The sequence below is a fragment of the Pyrus communis genome, chromosome 6 (genome assembly GCF_963583255.1).
Source record: "Pyrus communis chromosome 6, drPyrComm1.1, whole genome shotgun sequence".
Classification (NCBI taxonomy): domain Eukaryota; kingdom Viridiplantae; phylum Streptophyta; class Magnoliopsida; order Rosales; family Rosaceae; genus Pyrus; species Pyrus communis.
In genome coordinates, this window is record NC_084808.1 from 27,819,532 (window position 1) to 27,840,763 (window position 21,232).

At 38.3% G+C, this 21,232-nt stretch overlaps 2 protein-coding genes across 3 annotated transcripts; both read right to left on the reverse strand.

Annotated features, from left to right (window-relative positions):
• Positions 1-3,371: 3,371 nt before the first annotated feature.
• On the reverse strand, positions 3,372-4,406 carry LOC137738241 (rust resistance kinase Lr10-like). Its single transcript, XM_068477871.1, has one exon. The coding sequence runs from the start codon at positions 4,260-4,262 to the stop codon at positions 3,387-3,389; it is 876 nt and encodes a 291-aa protein (XP_068333972.1). The 5' UTR covers positions 4,263-4,406; the 3' UTR covers positions 3,372-3,386.
• Positions 4,407-15,151: 10,745 nt separating this feature from the next.
• On the reverse strand, positions 15,152-17,577 carry LOC137737509 (LEAF RUST 10 DISEASE-RESISTANCE LOCUS RECEPTOR-LIKE PROTEIN KINASE-like 2.4). 2 transcript variants are annotated; one of them, XM_068477014.1, is made up of 4 exons: positions 16,793-17,577; positions 16,618-16,656; positions 15,383-16,499; positions 15,152-15,284 (listed from the first exon to the last, which is right to left on the reverse strand). In XM_068477014.1, exons 1-4 carry the CDS (start codon positions 17,571-17,573, stop codon positions 15,281-15,283), a joined length of 1,941 nt encoding a protein of 646 aa, XP_068333115.1. In that variant the 5' UTR covers positions 17,574-17,577; the 3' UTR covers positions 15,152-15,280. The 2 variants fall into 2 exon arrangements, with proteins under 2 accessions (XP_068333115.1, XP_068333116.1); XM_068477015.1 differs by having other exon boundaries at positions 15,152-16,496.
• Positions 17,578-21,232: the final 3,655 nt, after the last annotated feature.

Consider the following 21,232-nt stretch of genomic DNA (forward strand, 5'->3'; position numbering starts at 1 on the left):
CCATACTTCTGTTTGTAGCCCTTTGCTACAAGCCTTGATTTGTATCGATCCACACTCCCATCTGCAGTGCGTTTGATCTTGTAAACCCACTTGACACCAATAGCCTTCTGATTTGGTGGGAGCTTTGTCAGCTCCCAAGTGTCATTCTTCTCGATGGCATGGATCTCTTCTTCCATGGCTTTCTTCCAACAATCTTCTTCCACAGCTTCATTGAATGAGAAAGGCTCGTGGTCTGCATACAAGCAGAAAAAGTTGGTTTCTTCTTCTTCTTTTTGTCCATAAATCTCTGTGAGACTCCTTAACCTCACTGGAGTTGAGGAGCTGCTTTCCTCACTAGATGTAGGACCACTCCTTGCAATTCTGTGCACTGGAGTTGTTGTGATTGTTTGAGCAGGCTGTTGCTCAATCGGTGGTACAACTTCTGGTTCTTCAAAATCAGTGGAGACGATCTTCTCTTTACTGACTTCTTTGTTGTTCCACGTCCATGTCTCTTCCTCACTGAAGATGACATCTCTACTAACCACTAGTTTGCCAGTTAGTGGGTTGTAGAGCTTGTATGCCTTGGACTCTTCACTATAGCCCACAAACACACACTTCTCACCTCTATCATCAAGTTTCCTCCTCTTGGCTTCTGGAACTTGAGCATATGCAACACACCCAAAAATTCTTAGGTGTGTAACATTCGGCTTGTATCCACTCCAAGCCTCTTGTGGTGTCATCCTCTTGACACTCTTTGTTGGACATCGATTCAACAAATAAATCGAACAAGCTACAGCTTCTGCCCATAACTCTTTTGGCAAATTCTTCTCCTTAAGCATGGACCTTGTCATGTCAAGGATGGTTCGATTCTTTCTTTCGGCTATCCCATTTTGCTGTGGGGTATAGGCAGCAGTAAGTTGATGCCTAATTCCTTGCTCCTTGCAGTATGCTTGGAAAGCATTGGAGGTGTACTCTCCACCTCTATCTGATCTCACAGCCACAAGTTTGTGGTTACTTTCTGCCTCTGTGAGTGCCTTGAACTCCTTGAAAATTTTTAGGACAGCTGACTTCTCCTTGAGAAAATAGACCCAAGTCTTTCTACTGAAATCATCAATGAAGGTAATAAAATACCTATTACCTCCATAAGACATGGGATCCAATGGACCACATATATCTGTGTGCACCAACTGCAGTGGTGCCTTTGTTCTCCATGTATCACCAACAGGGAACGATAGTCGTGCTTGCTTGCCAAGCACACAACCTTCACATACTTGGCGTGTGGCTTCAATCTGGGGTAGACCACGAACCATTCCTCCACTTGACAGCAACTTTAGGCCATTGAAATTAAGATGGCCAAATCGAAGATGCCATTTCCATGACTCATCTTCCATTACACCGATGTTGCAGCTTCCAATCTTTGTGTTCAAATTCAACGGAAACATCCGGTTCTTTGACATTCGAACACGTGCAATAAGCTTTCTCCTTGCATTCCTGAGAGTGAGAAGCATGTTCTCCATATGTATAATGTACCCTTTCTGGAGCAGTTGACCAATGCTCAGAATGTTGCTCTTCATACCTGGTATGTAGTAGGTATCGGAGATGTATTCTTCTCTTCCATCCTTCTGGATGATCTTGATCTTCCCTTTGCCTTCAACTGGCAACTTTGAGGAGTCACCAAGACTTACAGATCCATAGGCCCCTTTTTTGAGTTCGGCAAAAAACTCCTTCTTTCCACACATGTGATTGCTTGCACCAGAGTCCAAATACCAAACATCTTGTTGGCTACTGGAATCATGGTGTGCTAGTAAGACTGTAAGTTCTTCATCAGTATTTCCACTTGATTCTGCCATGTTGACATGCTCACCATTTTTATGTGAACATTCATTGGCATAATGTCCATATTACTTACAGTTGTGACACTGGATATGCGCTTTTCCTCGAGTAGATCTCCACTCCTGAGACTGACCTTGATTTTGTGCATAGCCTCGACCTCTTCCTCGGCTACGGTTGGATGAGCTCCCACGACGTGAGTTCCACTGCCCACGACCTTTATTTGGTTTGTCAATATTCAACTTTGACTCCAAAGCTTGCTCTAGCGTTGTGGGGCTTGCATTCTTCTGAATGCGTTGCTCGTGAACTAGGAGGGATCCTAGTAGCTCTTCTGCGCTCATCACCTCCAAATCCTTGGATTCCTCAATGGCAGTCACCACATGCTCAAACTTAGATGTGAGTGACCGGAGTATCTTCTCCACAACTCGTACTTCATCGAGTCTCTCGCCATTTCTCCTCATCTGATTTACTATCACAATGAGCCTTGAGTGATAGTCGGAGATGCTCTCCCCTTCATTCATATGAGCAGTTTCAAAATCTGCTCGAAGTGATTGTAACCTCACTTTCTTGACTCGATCTACTCCTTTGTAGATTGTACTGAGTGTATCCCATACTTGCTTGCTCGTTGTTGCTTCTGCAACCTTCTCGAACGTTGAATCTTCCAAACCCTGGTATAGAAGATACAGCGCCTTTTGGTCCTTCTTTCGTAAGTCCTTGAGAGTGTTCCTTTGATCCGCAGTATATACGGCTTCTTGCTCGGCAGTGGGTACAACATACCCACTACTGACAACTTCCCATAGCTCCTGTGATCCAAACAATGCTTTGAATTGGATGCACCATCTTTCATAATTTTCTTTCTTCAATGTGGGAACTTGGAGTTGCACTAAGTTGGACGCCATAACTGCTGCACCTGCCAGAATGGTATTCTGGCTCTGATACCAATTGTTGGTATTTACAGTTTACTAACTCAATACCAATATATGTGGGTGATAAGTTTACAAACTCTATCACACCTCTTTCACTTTGCACTCTCAAATAAAATTGGACAAAGAAAGAAATAGAGAAAGGAGGGAAGCAACAAGCTTTGGCAAAACACTTGAACTTTGATATATGAAAAAGGTTTACAAACTGTTGGAATAAGAAAGCTTACAAGCTTCTTCACAATTGGAAGTGGGATTCGGATGGGATGATTTACAATGCTTGAGAACTTGGGTATTTATAGCAAACCAAATGATTAAACTAAGATTATTTATTACCACACAAAACACATTAATTGCACCTAATAATTTTTATTCAACCATACCTAACATTGCCTAACTTTCCATGCCTAACTTTGACATTGATTTTCAACAATAGCTAGCAGCAACCTGTTTTGATTTGAATTTCCAACAAGTAGTAGGGTCACTGATTCATACATAGAGGGAAAAAAAAAAAAAAAAAAAAAACATGAAACACATGCTTCATTATTTAGATTGCCTCAGAAAAACATAGATTTGTTCAAGTAAAATACAGGGTTTTTACTTTATTAATACCAATGCGGCAGAAGAATCTGCTAGGGATTTTGGAGGAGAAGACATTTAAGGTTTGGGAGGTATCTGCAACAAATCAACATTCCCTTCCAACATATCTATCACTTCCTTCGTTGCGGGCCTGTTTGAAGGATCAGTTTGTATGCACCACAAGCTCACTATGATCATCTTCCTTGCTCTTGCTTTGTCTTCCTCATTTGCAACACTCTGCAGCCCAAGCTCTTCGTCCAGTTCAAGACGCTTGTAAATCCATTGCGGAAAATATATTTCACTTGTATTTTCAGCTTCAGCGTCGATGTTCCTTCTTCCTCCAACCATCTCTAAAAGCATCATTCCATAGCTGTACACATCCGACTTGTGTGAGACCTTTCCAAAGTTTCTAGAAAATACTTCTGGAGCAATGTAACCTGCTGTACCTCTAGCGCCCAACATCGAGACAATACTCTCTCTCCTGTTGCATATTTTGGCAAGGCCAAAATCCGAGATTTTTGGGGTGAAGTTTTCATCGAGAAGAATGTTGTGAGGCTTGATGTCGAAATGCAAAATTCTTGTGTTGCAACCACGATGTAAGTACTCCAAGCCTCGAGCAACGCCAAGTGAAATTTGATCCAATGCTTCCCATCCCAAGTGATCATGACCTATGTTGGGAGTATTTGAATCAAATATGAATTTCTCTAGAGATCCATTAGGCATGAATTCATAGATGAGAGCTCGTTTGGAACCCTCAAAACAAAAGCCTAACAAGGTGACGACGTTGACATGGGAAGTTCTACTAATGGCTGCCACTTCATTCATAAATTCTTCTCCATCTCCTGTTAGTTTTGTCAAGACCTTCACTGCTACAAGACAGCCGTCCTTTAACTTTCCTTTGTAAACAGCACCATAGCCTCCTTGTCCTAATTTTTCTTTGAAGGAGTTGGTCATTTTCTTGAGCTCCGAATAGCTATACCTTCGTACTTGAAGCGGCCCGTAGCTCCTTAGAAAGGTCTCTACAATTTGACGATTTTGGTTTTGCTTCTTCCAAAAGAAAAGAAATCTATATGATGACAACTTTCTCCTTAAGCAGCAAACGATAACGATTAGAAATATGAGACCCGCAACCGCACCTGCTGAATATACGTTGAATATAGTGATTTATTCGATCGAATGGTAGGCATTGCAGACATGCTATAAACCTTGTAGTCTAAGCAAGTAAAGTTATAATTACCTATTGAGATTTTAGCGACTAAGTTTCCAGTTCCAGGTCCTGCACAATGATCAGTATCTAATATCATAATCAAAAATCAAATTTAAAATTTTAGTTAGGACGACTAGATTAGTACAGAGTTACACACGCTAACAATAAGATTATGTGACGAAGAATATTTGAGGAAAAAACTAACCTCCACCTTCGTCATCTTCATCACTACAGCGCACAACATTAGTCCTATTAAGGGCAGAGGTAGACCTGGCATTTTGGATCCGACCCATTAACCCGACCCGATCTGTTAGTATTAGTATTTGGATGGATGTTTAACGGGTCGGATCGTTAACGGATGAACCCGTTAAATAACGGATCACTTTGGGTCAACCCGTTAGACCCGTTAGCACCCGTTAACATCCGTTAGCACCCGTTAATTGAAGATGTTTTAGTAATTTCAGTAAAGTCTTAACAACAAAAAATAAACTATGCAAAAAATAATAATAATTATTATTATTAACGGATAAAACGGGTGACCCGTTAGCTTAACAGGTCGGATTCAGGTGGCCCGTTAAGCTTAACGGGTTAAGTTCGGATGATCCGTAAACTTAATGGGTCGGATTGAATTCGATCCATATCCAACAAACCCGACCCGTTTACAGGTCTAGGCAGAGGCACCTAAAATGGTAGGTGGTGTAATTAAATCCACATAGCCCCTCCGCTTCTCTGGCAGCGGCTGCAGTCGCCAGCCAGCCATGTCCTCGCAAACTCTCCTCCCAACACTTCCTTCATTCCCGCCGCCTCACCATTCCCACACCCTCCACCATACGCCAACGCGCGCTCACTCGATCCACACTTTTCAAACTCCACAAGACCTCCAAATTTTGGATATATATGCCGAGGCAGAGCAAGAACCGAAGTGTTATTACAACCAATCTTGTACGTTGGAAAAGAATCGACAAATGAAGGGCTGCAGTTGTGGAGCAGAAAGAATTCGTCTTGGTTTGGAGCCAGCTTAAACTGGTCATTAGAGAGGGTTAAATTACGGATTAGTGAGAGATTAGTGCACGCAGAGTTGTCCAAGTAGCGTGAAAGCAGAGCATTTGAGACGACAAGAGTCTGGGTTTGGTATTGTGAATTATGTAATCGTTTCCGGACAACCGGAGAAGTGGGTAGGCTGCTTCTTCGTCGTCGTCTGTGCCACGGTGGCAGGAGACCTGGAAAACAGGTAGCCGCAGAAGTCTTGTTGCCTGCCTTGGATGTAGAACGGATAGCTGATGTTTTGGCGGCCACAAGTTGTGGGGGGGACGCTGCAGTTTTGGTAGTAAAAGTTCACTGCAAATGCTGGGGTTTCTGTGAGAAGGAAGATCAGGAAGATCAGGATGAAGAGGCAGAGGTTTTGATTCATTTGGGATTTTTGTGGCAGAAACTGTGGAGGTGATAATTTAATATGCAGAGAGAGAGAGAGAGAGAGTGAGCGGAAGAGAGAGAGGGAGAGTTATTTGGTAGAATTTAAGAGTATTATCGAAATTAATCGATATTTTAAACTACTCTAATCTATAGAAGTGAATTTGAATTTGAGTCTAATAGAGCGACATTATGTGTTAACGAACTCGCCTAAATCATGTATGCCGCGTCGTAATCATCTAACAATTCATAATTTCATGTAAAATAAAAGAGAAAAACAGAGAGAAGAGAGAGACTAACCTTCGTCAGCGTCGTACCTACAGAGCACAGCATGAGTCCTATCGGGGCAGAGGCACCTAAAATGGTGGGTGGTGTAGTTAAACCCACATAGCCCTCCACTCCTCTGGCAGCGGCTGCAGTTACCAGCCAGCCATTTCATCTTAAACCCTCTTCCCAACACTTCCTTCATTCCCGCCGCCTCATCAGTGCCATACCCTCCACCATGCGCCACCGCCACCTCGCTCGATCCACATTTTTCAAACTCCACAAGACCTCCAAGTTTCGGGTATATTTGCCGAGGCAGAGCAAGAACCGAAGTGTTATTACAACCAATCTTGTACTTTTGGAAAAGAAACGACAAACGAAGGGCTGCAGTTATAGAGCAGAAAGAATTGATCTTGGTTGGGAGCCAGCTTAAACTGGTCATTAGGGAGGGTTAAATTATGGATCAGTGAGAGATTAGTGCAAGCTGAGTTGTTCAAGTAGTGTGAAAGCAGAGCATTTGAGACGACAAGAGTCTGGCTTTCGTAACTGATGTTGTGAATTATGTAATCGTTACCGGACAACCGGAGAAGTGGGTAGGCATCTTCTTCGTCATTGCCTGCGCCACCGTGGCAGGAGAGCTAGAAGCCAGGGTAGCCGCAGAAGTCTTGTTGCCTGCCTTGGATGTAGAACGGAAAGCTGATGATTTGGCGGCCACAATTTGCGGGGACGCTGCAGTTTTGGTAGTAAAAGTCCACTGCAAATGCAGGGGTTTCTGATGAGAGAAGGAAGATCAGAATGAAGATGCAAAGGTTTTGATTCATTGTAAATTTGAGAGAGAGAGAGAGAGAGAGAGAGAAGAGCGAATTACAGTACAGTCATCATGTTGAGATATTTGAAGGTGATTTAGGTTGACGTGATGTAACCACCCCCATTGAGGTCTTCGGCTCATACAACGTATCTGGGATCCACGGCGAAGACCAAAAATTGCGTACTTTTCATTTCTTGGGCAATAATGCGGGTAGAAAATGTCGTGATTTTACATACTTGGAAAGACGGGGCAAAGACCAAAAATTGCATACTTTTCATTCCTTGGCCAATAATGCGGCTACAAAATGTCGTGATTTCAGATGCTAGGAAAGACGGGCTTGTTCAGTATATAAGATTGGATTGTAATGGATAATTTTAAAACATCAAGGCATACTGAAAGTATAAGTGAATTTGTTTTCTTACATAGAACGGAGTAGAAAATTATTGGGCATGAAATAAACTCATCCCTCCTAATCCTTCCATTTTGAAGATGACTGCATTGTGTAAGTTTTCTTCATGGGTGATCCGTCTTCAAACCCAAGTTAGACATTTTTTTTTTATTTCTCCCTTAATAATACCTTGAAATTAGAGAATTATCAATTTCAATCTTATCCTACATACCAAACTGGACTTCAATATTAAATTTAAGTAATCAAACGGATAAAATTTTGGAGTGATTCCAATTGGAGGATGTTCGTGAGTCTTTAAAGACGATTGTATCAAAATTTCAAATTTTTCTATCAAGCCATTTGACCGTAGCGAAGAAAAGAAGGCTCATCTTGACATTTTTGAACGTTTTGGGTATTTTGGAAGTCAAGATGACATATTTTGAGGAAGATTCCTTCTGAGGATTTATAGTAGACGTCAAATTCAAAACATCAAATTTCAATTTGATGGCTAACTTGGCAATTTGACATATTGTCAAGATTTTCCTTCCACCCAATATGCCAAAATTTATTTGCTTCATTTTTTTTAAACAAAATTAATAAAAGTTGGGTTGTTGTTGGTTTAAAAATAATAAAATAATACTTAAATATGCTAACATTTAAGAGCATCTCGCCAAAATGTACACATCAGCTATAACAGTAAAAAAAGACCACACTAATATTGTCAAATTCTATGTGGCGATGACATGAATTGGCAGCAAAAAATTTTCAAATGTTGAGTTGACTGATGCAATTAATTATTAAATGTTTTTTTAATAATTTTTAATTAGTTTAATCATTTATTATAATTAATGATGAGTTGATTGATGCATAGCTTCAAGTGTTTTTTAATTAATTATTAAATTTATTTTATTAATTTTTAATTAGTTTAATCATTTGTTATAATTAATATTGAGTTGACTGATGCAATTATTTTATATTTTTCTTCTTTTCAATCAAGGAAGGTGAACATATCACTGATTAAATTTTAAATGTCATTTATTAAATTTTAATTAATTTAATAATTTAATTTGACATATCGGTTGGAGAACAAAACTTTAAAAGATATTAAAGTGCCACATAAGCTGTCAAAATTTAAATTTTATGTTCAAAATTTGACATCTTCTTTGGAAATGGTCTAAGGTTAGGCATGTGGAATGCCATTGGAAATAGCAAAAATCAAATTTGAAGGCTTCAAATTTGACATATTTTTGTCCATGTCAGCTTAGCATTTTTTTTCCATTTTATCATTGACATTTCGATTAGAGTAAATGATAAGTTATTTCTTACTGTTATATGTCTATGTGGCATTTTAACATCTCCTTTGGAGATCGTCTTAAGCTTTCAAAACAGACATTTTGGGACCAAATCGGAAATGAGATTTGGTCGGTCAAAAGTCTTTTTTTTTTAAGAAGTCCGAATTTGACTTTAAATATGAAGCCTTTTATTTGCTAGTTTATTTTTTTTATTTTGTTTCCCAAAGACCTTTCCTAAGAAGAATTTTATTTTGTATTAGTAAATAAGACTATTTAGTCATTAGGGTTCTCTAAGCAATATTTTGGGATCAATTTGGAGAATTGTGCTAAACTTTGAGGATTTGTACTCTTCTTTCAAGGCGTTTTTTATTCATGTTTTTAATAATATTTTGTTTTATGATTATTCGTAATTAATTTCTTTTACTAGGGCGAGGCCACTCAGGCCAACCTTAACAAGAATATGAAACTTCTTTTCAATTTACCTATGATATTATGTGTGTATGTTTTGAATTATTAATCATCGTGTTTAAACTATCTAAGTATCTTAGTGATTTGCGACCATTAGGATGTTTAGAAAAGTAATTTAATGCAATTTTGGTTAGAAGGTTCCCTAAAATTGGTGTTGGCTTCTTGTGGTTAATTATTGTAATTTCACTTAAGATGAACACCACATCTTAAGGGTTGCATAGTTTTTCAAAGAGTTTTAATAAAACTTAATGAGTCTTTCATGTTCATATTCGATTCGAACATCCAGACTGGTTGCATGTTTGATATACGTTCTAGATTGGAGATTCCAAGTAGGACATAGATTGGGAAAACTTAACCTTCAAAATACGCATCGGTAATTCATAAGTAATTGGAAGAACTACATAGGATTTTAAGGTGACGGCGGAACCTAGTTGTCACGCCCCAATCCCGACATACGTCCAAAATTGACACGTGACGTCACCAAAAAATCCGTATCTATCATATCCCACCTCCGGGATATGGGCAAGCACAACTCAAAAATCGAATCGCATAGTTATTTTTCGTATGTTTTATAGCTGCATCTAACCTCCTCGTTAGACTGCCTACGTACCCTAAACAGGAAACAGGGATCAAGCCATTCGTAGTTCGTCATGCACAATAATTGACATATAACACAGTCCGATTAAGTCGAAAGGTATAACATTTCTCAATCAATCAATAGAACTTGACAAGCATGAAAATACTAGACTCATGGTTACATAACAAACCCATCTGAAAAACATGATTTCCCCTCCAACTATATATAAATCATTATGTCACAACATGATACCGCAATTCACAACATATATCATTTCAAAGAACCAACGAATCACAATATCATTCTCTAGCCACATTTATCAACAAGTCTAATCATAACAATAACCATGATATCCAACATATCAATCCCACATGACGATTAACATTTCCACTTCATCCATCACGTAATTCATCACGTTTTCCACATAAAATCGCATTTCATAGTGTGTAACATAGTTAAGAATTAATAAAGTACACATGATTCTCTAGAAATATTAATCAACTAAAATATTCATGATAACCACACTCATATCCAACGTCATTCCATAATCACATCAATCAATAACACATACAACACCTTGAAACACGTGGGCTAGAGTGACACAGTTCGACCGAAGACTACATCTTTGAAAAAGGGAAATTTTGGACCACCCAACGAAATCAAGGCATCAAAGGGGATTTCAGACCATCACTCAACGGGATCCAAATCAAGATATGATTCCGGACCATCACTCAACGGAATCCAAGCCGAACTCAGTTCCGGACCACACAACAGAACTGAACGGAAGTCCAAGAAACATAACAACGTCTCGAAGGAACAAGACATGATTCAAGTTACCCAATTCACGAAACTCTACGAAACGAAGCAATATTGAGCACAAATCCACATCACAATGGGTTATTGGTCATTTACTAGACCTCACATCTCCCAAGCAATTCAATATGCATTTCAATCACATGTCACAACCATTTCCAATACACAAGTCAAATCACATTTCACTTCATCATATCAATCACTATACTTCCAACATTAGATCTCAATACATAGCTTGTAACATATCAAGGAATCATAAAGCACAATGTTAATATTTAATTATGTTAATCAATCAATGAGATAACATATCATTTCATGAATTTAATTAATGAACTCTACATAATTCCCAATTTGGGTTAAGAATAATAACATGATAATTCTAATTTATTTTCACAATATCTATTGTGGGTAATTCCCATCTACTCGAATTTAGGATTCTAAGATTACCTTACGGAATGAACAAGAGCAACGATTCCGGACCACTCAACGGAATCCAACAACATTGGGTTCCGGACCACTCAACGGAACCAAAATATCAAGCGGTTTCTCATAATCTACCCAGACCTGTCATATGTAAAGTCAATGCCAAATATTATGGAATTGGTGCACTGGCAAATCAGGCACCCAGACAAGCTGAGAGGCTCGGGTGAGGGACAATAAAATAAGCACGTGATACAATAATAAAACTAGCCATCAATCATAATTTATAAACCTTGAATATAAATCTTTCATAAGAAATCTATACCCTACTTTTGAAAACTCTGAAGGAGTCACCCAGACATCCAAAAGTTCATTTCAAACATCCATAACATCTCACACCCATATTCACATACACACAATGAAAGTAGAATTAGGGCAACACTGTTCATCCAAAGCCTACACATTTGCAACCATCTCAAACTAAACTCAATGAACTAATGTGGATACAATCCCGGACCATCACTCAACGGGATCGCATAGTAAGAGGGATTCTGAACCATCACTCAACGGAACCCAAACCAAGATACGATTCCTGACCATCACTCAACGGAATCGCGGAGTGGAGTAGGAAGGATTCCGGACCATCACTCAACGGAATCCAAACCAGGATACGATTCCGGACCATCACTCAACGGAATCCAAACCAGGATACGATTCCGGACCATCACTCAACGGAATCGCGGAGTACATTGCATAACCACCAATCAATGAAACAACACATGAATCAAGTTACTCAAGTTATAAAGGCTCAACGAAATAAGAAATGAAATAATGAAACGAGCATTGACACATGTTTCAAAGCAACAAAACCCATGACAATGGGTTAACGGTCCACCACTAGCCCTCACCTTCATCAAATCAAGTCAATCAAACAAAACAAACCATATTTCCAATATGCACGTCAAATCCGACTTCATATAACAATATCATTGGCTAAATATGAAAATTAACAATTTATAGGAAAAATGATTATAAAACCATTACATATTCACATATATTAAAGTCACTCACATTTCATCATAACATACCATCTATGTAAATCAAACACCATTCGAATATGCGTGTCAATTCACATACCACGATCATCATCAGTACACAAGCCAAATCATGTTTGATAAACATAGGTTTATGGATAAATATATATAAATATATATAATCACATTTTAATATAATCACATTATAAGACCAAGTAAAATTCACAGATGATACCAATATAAGAAATCAAGGTAATAACCATATCACATATGTTCAAGTCACTCTCTAACCAATGTAGGCCCACTAGACTTCACTTAAGTCTCCCATAGTACTAATTTTATTATTTAGAACGTTCCGAGACATGTTGACTATAATTCAACTCTCGGTCAACGATGGGGTCCACAACGATCCGCAAATCAGATTTATGATCCATAACTTCCCAAAGTCCACATTATGCTTCGAGGATAACATACTAAAGTTTCATTATGATCCAATGGTCGAATTGTCGTCAAATCACACAAACAAGTGGCGGTCCGAATTGATCACCACACCAAACAATTGAATCTTTGGAAACCAAGCTAGACATAGGTTCACATGGTCACTAGAAGGTATTTGAAACCTAGACAACACTCGTGAACGATCCCACGCACCGCCACACACGGTGGAAGTCAAGATGGAGGGTTTACAAACCCTGAATTTCAACATTAACTAGATGAGCTCAAATTTACGTGGTGGCTAGAGCTCAACAAGGGAAACACTTTTCACAACTAGGCCGACGATAAATTGTAACCGGAAACCGTCCAATTTCACCGGAGAAAACCGGATTTCTAGGGTTCTAAACACCCAACTCTAAAATGAACACGAAAGCACAAACTAAGCATACCCACTTGAAGATTATGAAGAGTATATGAAGTTTCATACCTCACTCGAAGGAAATCGTTGCCGGAATCACCGGAAAAATGATAAAACCGCCGGAAAAGTCGTGGACTTTGCGACCTCGAACTGCAAAGATGGAAAAGAAATGGGAAAATCTAACATCACAGAGATGTAGGGCTCGTCAAGAGCTTTCCATGGACACCAAGATCATCCAAAACGGAGCTCGGATGAAAAAGATACAAGCGGGTCAAGTTTGGTGGGTTTATAGGTCAAATTCCCCCCTAAAACGGGTTAGATCAGTTTCCATTTCCCATTTTCTGAAAACCCCTCCTCATTTTCTGGAGGTTTCCCTCCCATTTATAACATTTTGGTAATATTACCAAAATGCTACCAACTTTAAACGACTCTAACTTCTCCGTTCGGACTCGGAAATAAGATCTGTTTACACCTACGCGCTTATGAAATCGAACTCTACCTAATCAATTCAAGAGTTGACCGAAAAGGTCAAGAAAATTGGAAATGACTAAAGTAACCCTCACTTCGTTTTTCTCAAATTTGGAGAAATAAAGAACTAGTCCCAATCAAATCTTCGAAATACGTCAAGAATAAAATAAAATCATAATTTTAGAGACGGGATATCACACTAGTGGTTTTGCAAATTGATTTTCAAAACCGTTTTATTTTACCTTTGCCGACTTCTTTAATATTTTTAATTAAATTCGTTTTTAATATTTTAAGTCACAAAATCAACCTTTTTCAAAAAAAAAAAAATTTCAAGTACTTAATTAAGATTTGATTTTACATAAGTTATTCATTAAATCTTTGTGGAAAACAACCTTAATTGAGTTGTTTATACTATAATTACCTTATTCTCTTGCAAGTATTATTAAGTGTTTTCATCCATACTTTTGTAGGTGGTAAAAATCATATCACTCATCCCTTAATTTGGATTCTTGATCATATATATATACACTTAACAAATAAAATAATTTAGTAATTAAGCTCTAAAGGTTATTATGGTTATATGACCACATCATTTGTAAACACATCCTACAAAAACAGAATACTTTTTATATTTTTAAGTTTTGTTTTTGCCAATTTCATATTGATCCAATAACTTTAGGTTACTGCATTACTTTCACATATGATATTGACAGTGTGCTTTAAAATATACTTTGGTAACGATATGACATGTGCATTTCAAAAATTCTAGCGAAACACAAATTTCATGAAAACTCATGACAGTCGTGCGTGGCTTGTTGATATAACTTTGGTATTCACATGTCCAAATGTAGGTTATGTTATCAAAAGTAGCATCGGTCGATTGTTAATTCGTTATTTTGGAACCATATCGTCGATTGTTTTGGTCTAAAATAGGATTTGATCATACAAGTGCACTTAGAGTTCGGATGCAACTTTAATTTTAATGTATTTTTATATGTAGGGTAGGTGGGGTTGAAAGTAGTGTAGTACACATTTTTTAAGTAATCACTTTTTGAATCAGACAATCATCTATATCACATTTTTTATATTTCAAGAGCTAAAGTCTAAAATTAAAATTGAAATTTCAATTGTATTGGCGACGGGCATGGATAGTTTTGCGTTGATCAGATGTAATATGCTTTTTGCTTGAAAATCTATCAAGCACCACCATATAGCGATTTTGCAAGTAATCGGGGACTGCCTGTTCGCTCATTGCCAAAAGTGTTGCAAAAATCCTGAAATTCAACACCGCTTCGATTCTCTTCACTGTTTGTCAGAATACAATCACATGGCGTGCAAGAATCGTTCCATTCACTCGGTGACAACATCAATTTTTGCACAATAAGTTGGATCCTGGCTTGGCTGTATGGTACAACACTTTCAACACTAAATTGTTTTCATCTTTTTTTTTTATTATTTAGAAAAACTAACGAAAATAACTTGAAAACTTTGAGTTTTAACGAAAATGACAAAAATGTGTTGTAAGTAAATAGTACCAGGATTGACTTTTTAAAGTAAAAATGTGGTTTTTGTTAAAGTGAACAGTACCATAAATGTCTCATTAAAACTTTTTTTTTTTTTTTTTGAAAAAATTATTCTAAAATGCTCTGATTTATGGAGAAGTAGATTCGAACTTGGGCACAAGAGAGATAAAGCGGGCACACCACCTTGATCAACTGTTCTGACCCACAAATGCAAATGTTTTGTATTACTAATAAGAAAAACTAACGAAAAGTTCAAAAAAAAACTTCCCTTTTAATGAAAAGCCCTATTTAAAGGTATAGTGAATAGTACCAAAGAAAGGTATAAATGTAATTTTTCATTAAAAGTGAATAGTACCGGGAGTGTTTTGTTAAACCTTCCCTACTAATATTGTACATTTTGTGTTGAATCAGGAGAGGCAGTAGTAGGGTCACTTCTACTGTGTTGATTCACCTATAGTAAAAAACAAAACAAACATCAAACGCATGCTTCATTATTTCGATGACCTCAGAAAAACATAGATTTGTTCAAGTAAAGCATAAGGTTCCTACTTTATTGATACCAATGTGGTAGAAGAATCCGCCGGGGATTTTGGAGGAGAAGATAAGTAAGGCTTGGGAGGTATCTGCAACGAATCAACACTCCCTTCTAACATATCTATCACTTCCTTCATCGCTGGCCGTTTTGAAGGATCAGTTTGTATGCACCACAAGCTCACTATGATCATCTTCCTTGCTCTTGCTTTGTCTTCCTCGTTTGCAACACTCTGCAGCCCAAGCTCTTCGTCCAGTTCAAGACGCTTGTAAATCCAATGCGGAAAATATATTTCACTTGTATTTTCAGCTTCAGCATCGATGTTCCTTCTTCCTCCAACCATCTCTGAAATCATCATTCCGTAGCTGTACACATCCGACTTGTGTGAGACATTTCCAAAGTTTCTAGAAAATACTTCTGGAGCAATGTAACCTATTGTACCTCTAGCGCCCAACATCGAGACAATACTCTCTTTCCTGTTGCATATTTTGGCAAGGCCAAAATCCGAGATTTTTGGGGTGAAGTTTTCATCGAGAAGAATGTTGTGAGGTTTGATGTCGAAATGCAAAATTCTTGTGCTGCAACCACGATGTAGATACTCCAAGCCTCGAGCAACGCCAAGTGAAATTTGATCCAATGCTTCCCATCCCAAGTGATCATGACCTATATTGGGAGTATTTGAATCAAATATGAATTTCTCTAGAGATCCATTAGGCATGAATTCATAGATGAGAGCTCTTTTGGAACCCTCAAAACAAAAGCCTAACAAGGCGACGACGTTGACATGGGAAGTTCTACTAATGGCTGCCACTTCATTCATAAATTCTTCTCCGCCTCCTGTTAGTTTGGTCAAGACCTTCACTGCTACAAGACAGCCGTCCTTTAACTTTCCTTTGTAAACAGCACCGTAGCCTCCACGTCCTAATTTTTCTTTGAAGGAGTTGGTCATGTTCTTGACCTCCAAATAGTTATACCTTCGTACTTGAAGCGGCCCGTAGCTCCTTAGAAAGGCCTCTACAATTTGACGATTTTTGTTTTGCTTCTTCCAAAAGAAAAGAAATCTATATGATGACAACTTTCTTCTTAAGCAGCAAACGATAACGAATAGAAATATGAGACCAGCAACTGCACCTGCTGAATATACGTTGAATATGGTGATTTATTCGATCGAATGGTAGGCATTGCAGACATGCTATATACCTTATTACAACCTATAAACTTAGAAAAACTAATCTAAGCAAGTTATAATTACCTGTTGAGACTTTAGTGACTAAGTTTCCAGTTCCAGGTCCTGCACAATGATCATTATCTCATATCATAATCAAAAACCAAATTTAAAATTTTGGTTAGGACAACTAGATTAGTACAGATTTACACACGCTAACAATAAGATTATGTGACGAAGAATATTTGAGAAAAAAACTGACCTCCACCATCTTCGTCACCACAGCTCACAGATCTAGTCCTAATGGGGCAGAGGCACCTAAAATGGCGGGTGGTGTAGTTAAACCCACATAGCCCTCCACTCCCCTGGCAGCGGCTGCAGTCAGCAGCCAGCCATTTCATCTCAAACCCTCTTCCCAACACCTCCTTCATTCCCGCTGCCTCATCATTCCCATACCCTCCACCATGCACCACCGCCACCTCACTCGATCCACACTTTTCAACCTCCTCAAGACGTCCAAATTTCGGATATATCTGCCCAAGCAGAGCAAGAACCGAAGTGTTATTACAACCAATCTTGTACTTTGGAAAAGAATCGACAAACGAAGGGTTGCAGTTGTAGAGCAGAAAGAACTGATCTTGCTTTGGAGCCAGCTCAAACTGTTCATTAGGGATCGTTAAATTATGGATCAGTGAGAGATTAGCGCAGGAAGAGTTGTCCAAGTAGTGCGAAAGTAAAGCATTTGAGACGACAAGAGTCTGGCTTTCGTAACTGATGTTGTGAATTATGTAATCGTCTCCAGACAACCGGAGAAGTGGGTAGGCTTCTTCTTCGTCGTCGTTTGCGCCGCCCTGGCAGAAGAGCTGGAAACCAGGGTAGCCGCAGAAGTCTTGTTGCCTGCCTTGGATGTAGAACGGGTAGCTGATTTTTTGGCGGCCACAAGTTATCGGGACGCTGCAGTTTTGGTAGTAAAAGTCCACTGCAAATGCTGGGGCTTCTGAGAGAAGGAAGATCAGGATGAAGAGGCAGAGGTTTTGATTCATCGTAAATTTTAGAGAGAGAGAGAGAGAGAGAGAGATGAGAGAGATGAGAGGGAATTACAGTACAGTAATAATGTTGAGACATTGGAAGGTGATTTCGCTTGACTTGATGATAACCACTCATTGAAGTCTTTGGCTCATAAAACATATCGGGGAAGACCAAAAATTGCATACTTTGTTGTAAAATCGATGATGTGTGCAATTGAATAAAAGAAACAAGACACAAAATTTACAAGATTCCTTTACAGTTAGTGTGATTGGAGTACGTCATCGAAGCAGCAGTGGTGCTTCTATTATAATTTAGAACAGTGAGAATACAAAATAACTCTCTCTCTATTATCCCCTCTTATTTTCTTCTCTTTTCTCTCCTTTTAGTTCTTTCACAATCTCTTCCATAAACCTTTTCTTCATCTCTCATTCATTTTAGAATAGTAAAAATATTGTGCATAAATAATAACAAACTATTCATATGGGTCATCCACATATTATTCACAACACTCCCCCTTGGATGGTCACAAGTCTTCGATTGACTCGTTAAAATCTTGATCTGTTTTGGATGCTCCCCCTGATGAGTATCTCCCCCTGATTTCAAATCATTTAGGTTGATCGTTGATCATTCTGCTTCAGTCTTTTAGCAAGAAGAGTTGCCGAAAGAGGTGATTTACTTGTTGTTAACTTTCCACAGGCTTGTTCTTGAACTAGGTTGGATGATCTTCTGTTAGACTTCCTCCAAAGGTCTGAATTTACTACTTTTATCTGGAGCTGAATTTGATTCAAGGGTGGTGGACACTTGATCTTGAATCGGACTTGTGATTTCTTCAAGAGTCGTCTAGGCTTGATCTTGAGTGAAATTGGACCATGATGAGCTTCATGTGACAAGTGATCTTAGGCTTTGTCGAGGATGAACTGGCACGTGTTTTGTTGTGCTTATCTCCACATGTTTCAATGTATCATTTTCACTTGCCTTATATGTTCCCCTTGCAGAAGTGGTATTTTCCCTATGCAGGTTTGGCGTCTTCTCTTGTAGTATTTGTCCACTGATGCAGGAATGGAATGTAACCCTTGCATTTGGATGGTTCATCACTTCTTGGTGACTCATCCATGTGTGGCAGCTTTAGTGTAAATAGCCAACATCATATCAACAGTTGAAGATGAGTGCTCGAGAGCAATACAAGGTAAGCAACCAGGCAAAGGTTCCGGGCAATCAGTTCCAAATCATAAGCTTGATTCCATGTGGCAACTGATTGCTCTCTTTCTCCTGATCCTGCAGGTGAGAACAAGGACAAAGGAAAGGACAAGGAAATTGCATGATATAAGATATTCTTGCTCTGGTCCCTGATGATACGAGATAATCTTGCTCTAGTGTGACTGGTTTTGAAGAGGTATTCTCGGAGAAGAAGAAAACTGAGTATTTCGAGATGCTTTGTTGAAGATGCATTCTCGGAGATAAGGAAGAGTTCGGTATTCTTGCAAGTCTGCCTTGTTATGGAGAACGAAGGTCAACATATATAGAGATTTTTCAATAGCAAGTAGTGGTGATGTGCCTTTACTCTTGTTAGCAACTGTGGTATAATTAGAACAGTAAGATTTACGCATTTTCAACTTTGTCAGAGATCTTTGACAAAGTTGCACGCGATATCTGAAAAAGCTGAGATTGCGTCTGAAAAATGTTGACGAACTTTATCCTGAAAATCTGGCTTTTGAAATTCAAAGAACGGTGCATCTTCGATCTTTGAACAAATGGCTTTGTTGTCTCTTCTTTTATATAGACATCAATTGTGTTCAAAAGTATGCTCAGAAAGTTGCTGCCTGTAGAAATTTTCCATTTCTTGCACTTCTGAGATTTTATTTAACCTTTTTTTTCCTTCATCATTTCTGAAAATGTTTTGCCCATCTAACATTTGCTTAGATTTGAGTCTTAGGAGTGATACAAACGAGCAGCGTCAGGATAATATATGGCGTCTGTCCTTCTTATCATATAATGGTCCTCTTACGGTTGAGGACTCTGTGATGAAGAATAACATAACAACTATTGTGGTAGCTAGGAATCTTCTCACTCCAAAAGATAACATAACCCTTTCAAAACAGTCTGATGAGTCGGCCGTTCAAGACTCCTTGGCTCTCAGTGTTCAATGTGCAGGCTCTGTATACAATATGTGCCAACGCCTACTTGCTCGAACTCACCAAGTTGAATCATTGATGGTCAAGTTGGAAAGTCTTAAACAAGATATCAGAGGGCTCAAGCATGAGAATAGAGTGTTACACGTGCTTGCAAATAATTACTCGACGAGCATGAAAAGAGATCTCGACCAGCTACAGGAATCCGAAAGTCGGATTCAAAGTGATCACCAGAGGTTCGTTGCTAGATTCCGAAGGCAACTAATGCATTCCCCTTCTGGTGTTTTGTCAAGTACTGGGGTGCCACATGATCAATCTCCAGTGCCTCCCCCTTCTGGGGTATTGCCGAATACTGAGACTTCACATGAGTAACCTTTGTGAAGGCTTCATCCTGTTTGTTTGTTTTAACTCATGTGTATGCACATATCTATAATTTCTTGGAGATGTCAATATATAAGCTTTATCTCATTCAATGTATTGTGCCAAATACAATGAAGCATATACTTCACTAAGATGTTGTACTTCTGGATCAAATATCAATTTATATTTACCCTCACGAAGATAAATGATCATTTTTAGTGTCTAAATCATTTGAGTATTCAACTCATAATTTTCAATCCATATGATTCTTTAATATCATAAACATCATGGATAAAATTCGTGTTGGCATATTGTTCGACCTGCAGTTCGAGACAATATTTCTCTCAACACTTTATAATCTTTCTTGACTCTTCAGGAGTCCCAATTTAATATCATTAACTCTTGCAAGAGATTTTAGTATGTTGCAACAATATCATAATGAAGGTACTCACTAAGGCAATTTATATCATCCATTGATATTGAGTACATATTTTATGTTTTACCCTTCTGGGGCTTACTTCACGTAATTTGAATCATTCAGGGATTTTCTACACTTCATGACATATTTTTCTTTGAAATTTGTACAGAGCAATTTGCTCCCATGTATACTTGAGGGATTTACTTATGGAGATATGATGTGGGCGACTCCCTTCGTATATAATTCTCCTTTTTTTCTTTTTTTTTTTGAACTCGTTTACAAGAGTATAATTTCAGGTTTCAATTAGTAACTTTGTGTCATATCATGTGAGTGTATTTCACTGTATTGCAAATGCCCAATTTAACCTCCTTGGTTCAACATCCTTTAGCTATTTGTATTGTATTCAAGTATATAGGTCCATTTTTCACATTCTTACAAAATTATAATGGAATTGCCTTTCTCCATTTTGGCCAATAATTTTGTTGACTTAAAAAAAACGAGACTCAATATCAACACAGTTCACCGATGAATTTAATAGTTATTTGTAAAAACCAAAATTACCATTGGTTATCATCAATCTGTGATCCAATATTCTCATGTGCATGCGCATGCATAAAAGCTTTTCATTTCTTTGGATATCCATTACCTCTTCAAGGGTATTACACTATCTCTTCCAAGATAGTCATAATTTTGAGAATGCGGATCATAACCTTCTCTTGAGCGTTATAGAGCTTGGATTTTAATCTCCACTTCGAGAGTTGAGTCA

Excerpts from the sequence above, each read along its gene's own strand:
- LOC137738241 (XM_068477871.1), bottom strand. The coding sequence starts at position 4,262 with ATGACCAACTCCTTCAAAGAAAAATTAGGACAAGGAGGCTATGGTGCT.
- LOC137737509 (XM_068477014.1), bottom strand. The coding sequence starts at position 17,573 with ATGAATCAAAACCTCTGCCTCTTCATCCTGATCTTCCTTCTCTCAGAA. Across the intron at positions 16,657-16,792 it reads TGGTGACGAAGATGGTGGAG|GACCTGGAACTGGAAACTTA; the intron begins GTCAGTTTTTTT and ends ATCATTGTGCAG. Across the intron at positions 16,500-16,617 it reads AGTCACTAAAGTCTCAACAG|CAGGTGCAGTTGCTGGTCTC; the intron begins GTAATTATAACT and ends ACGTATATTCAG.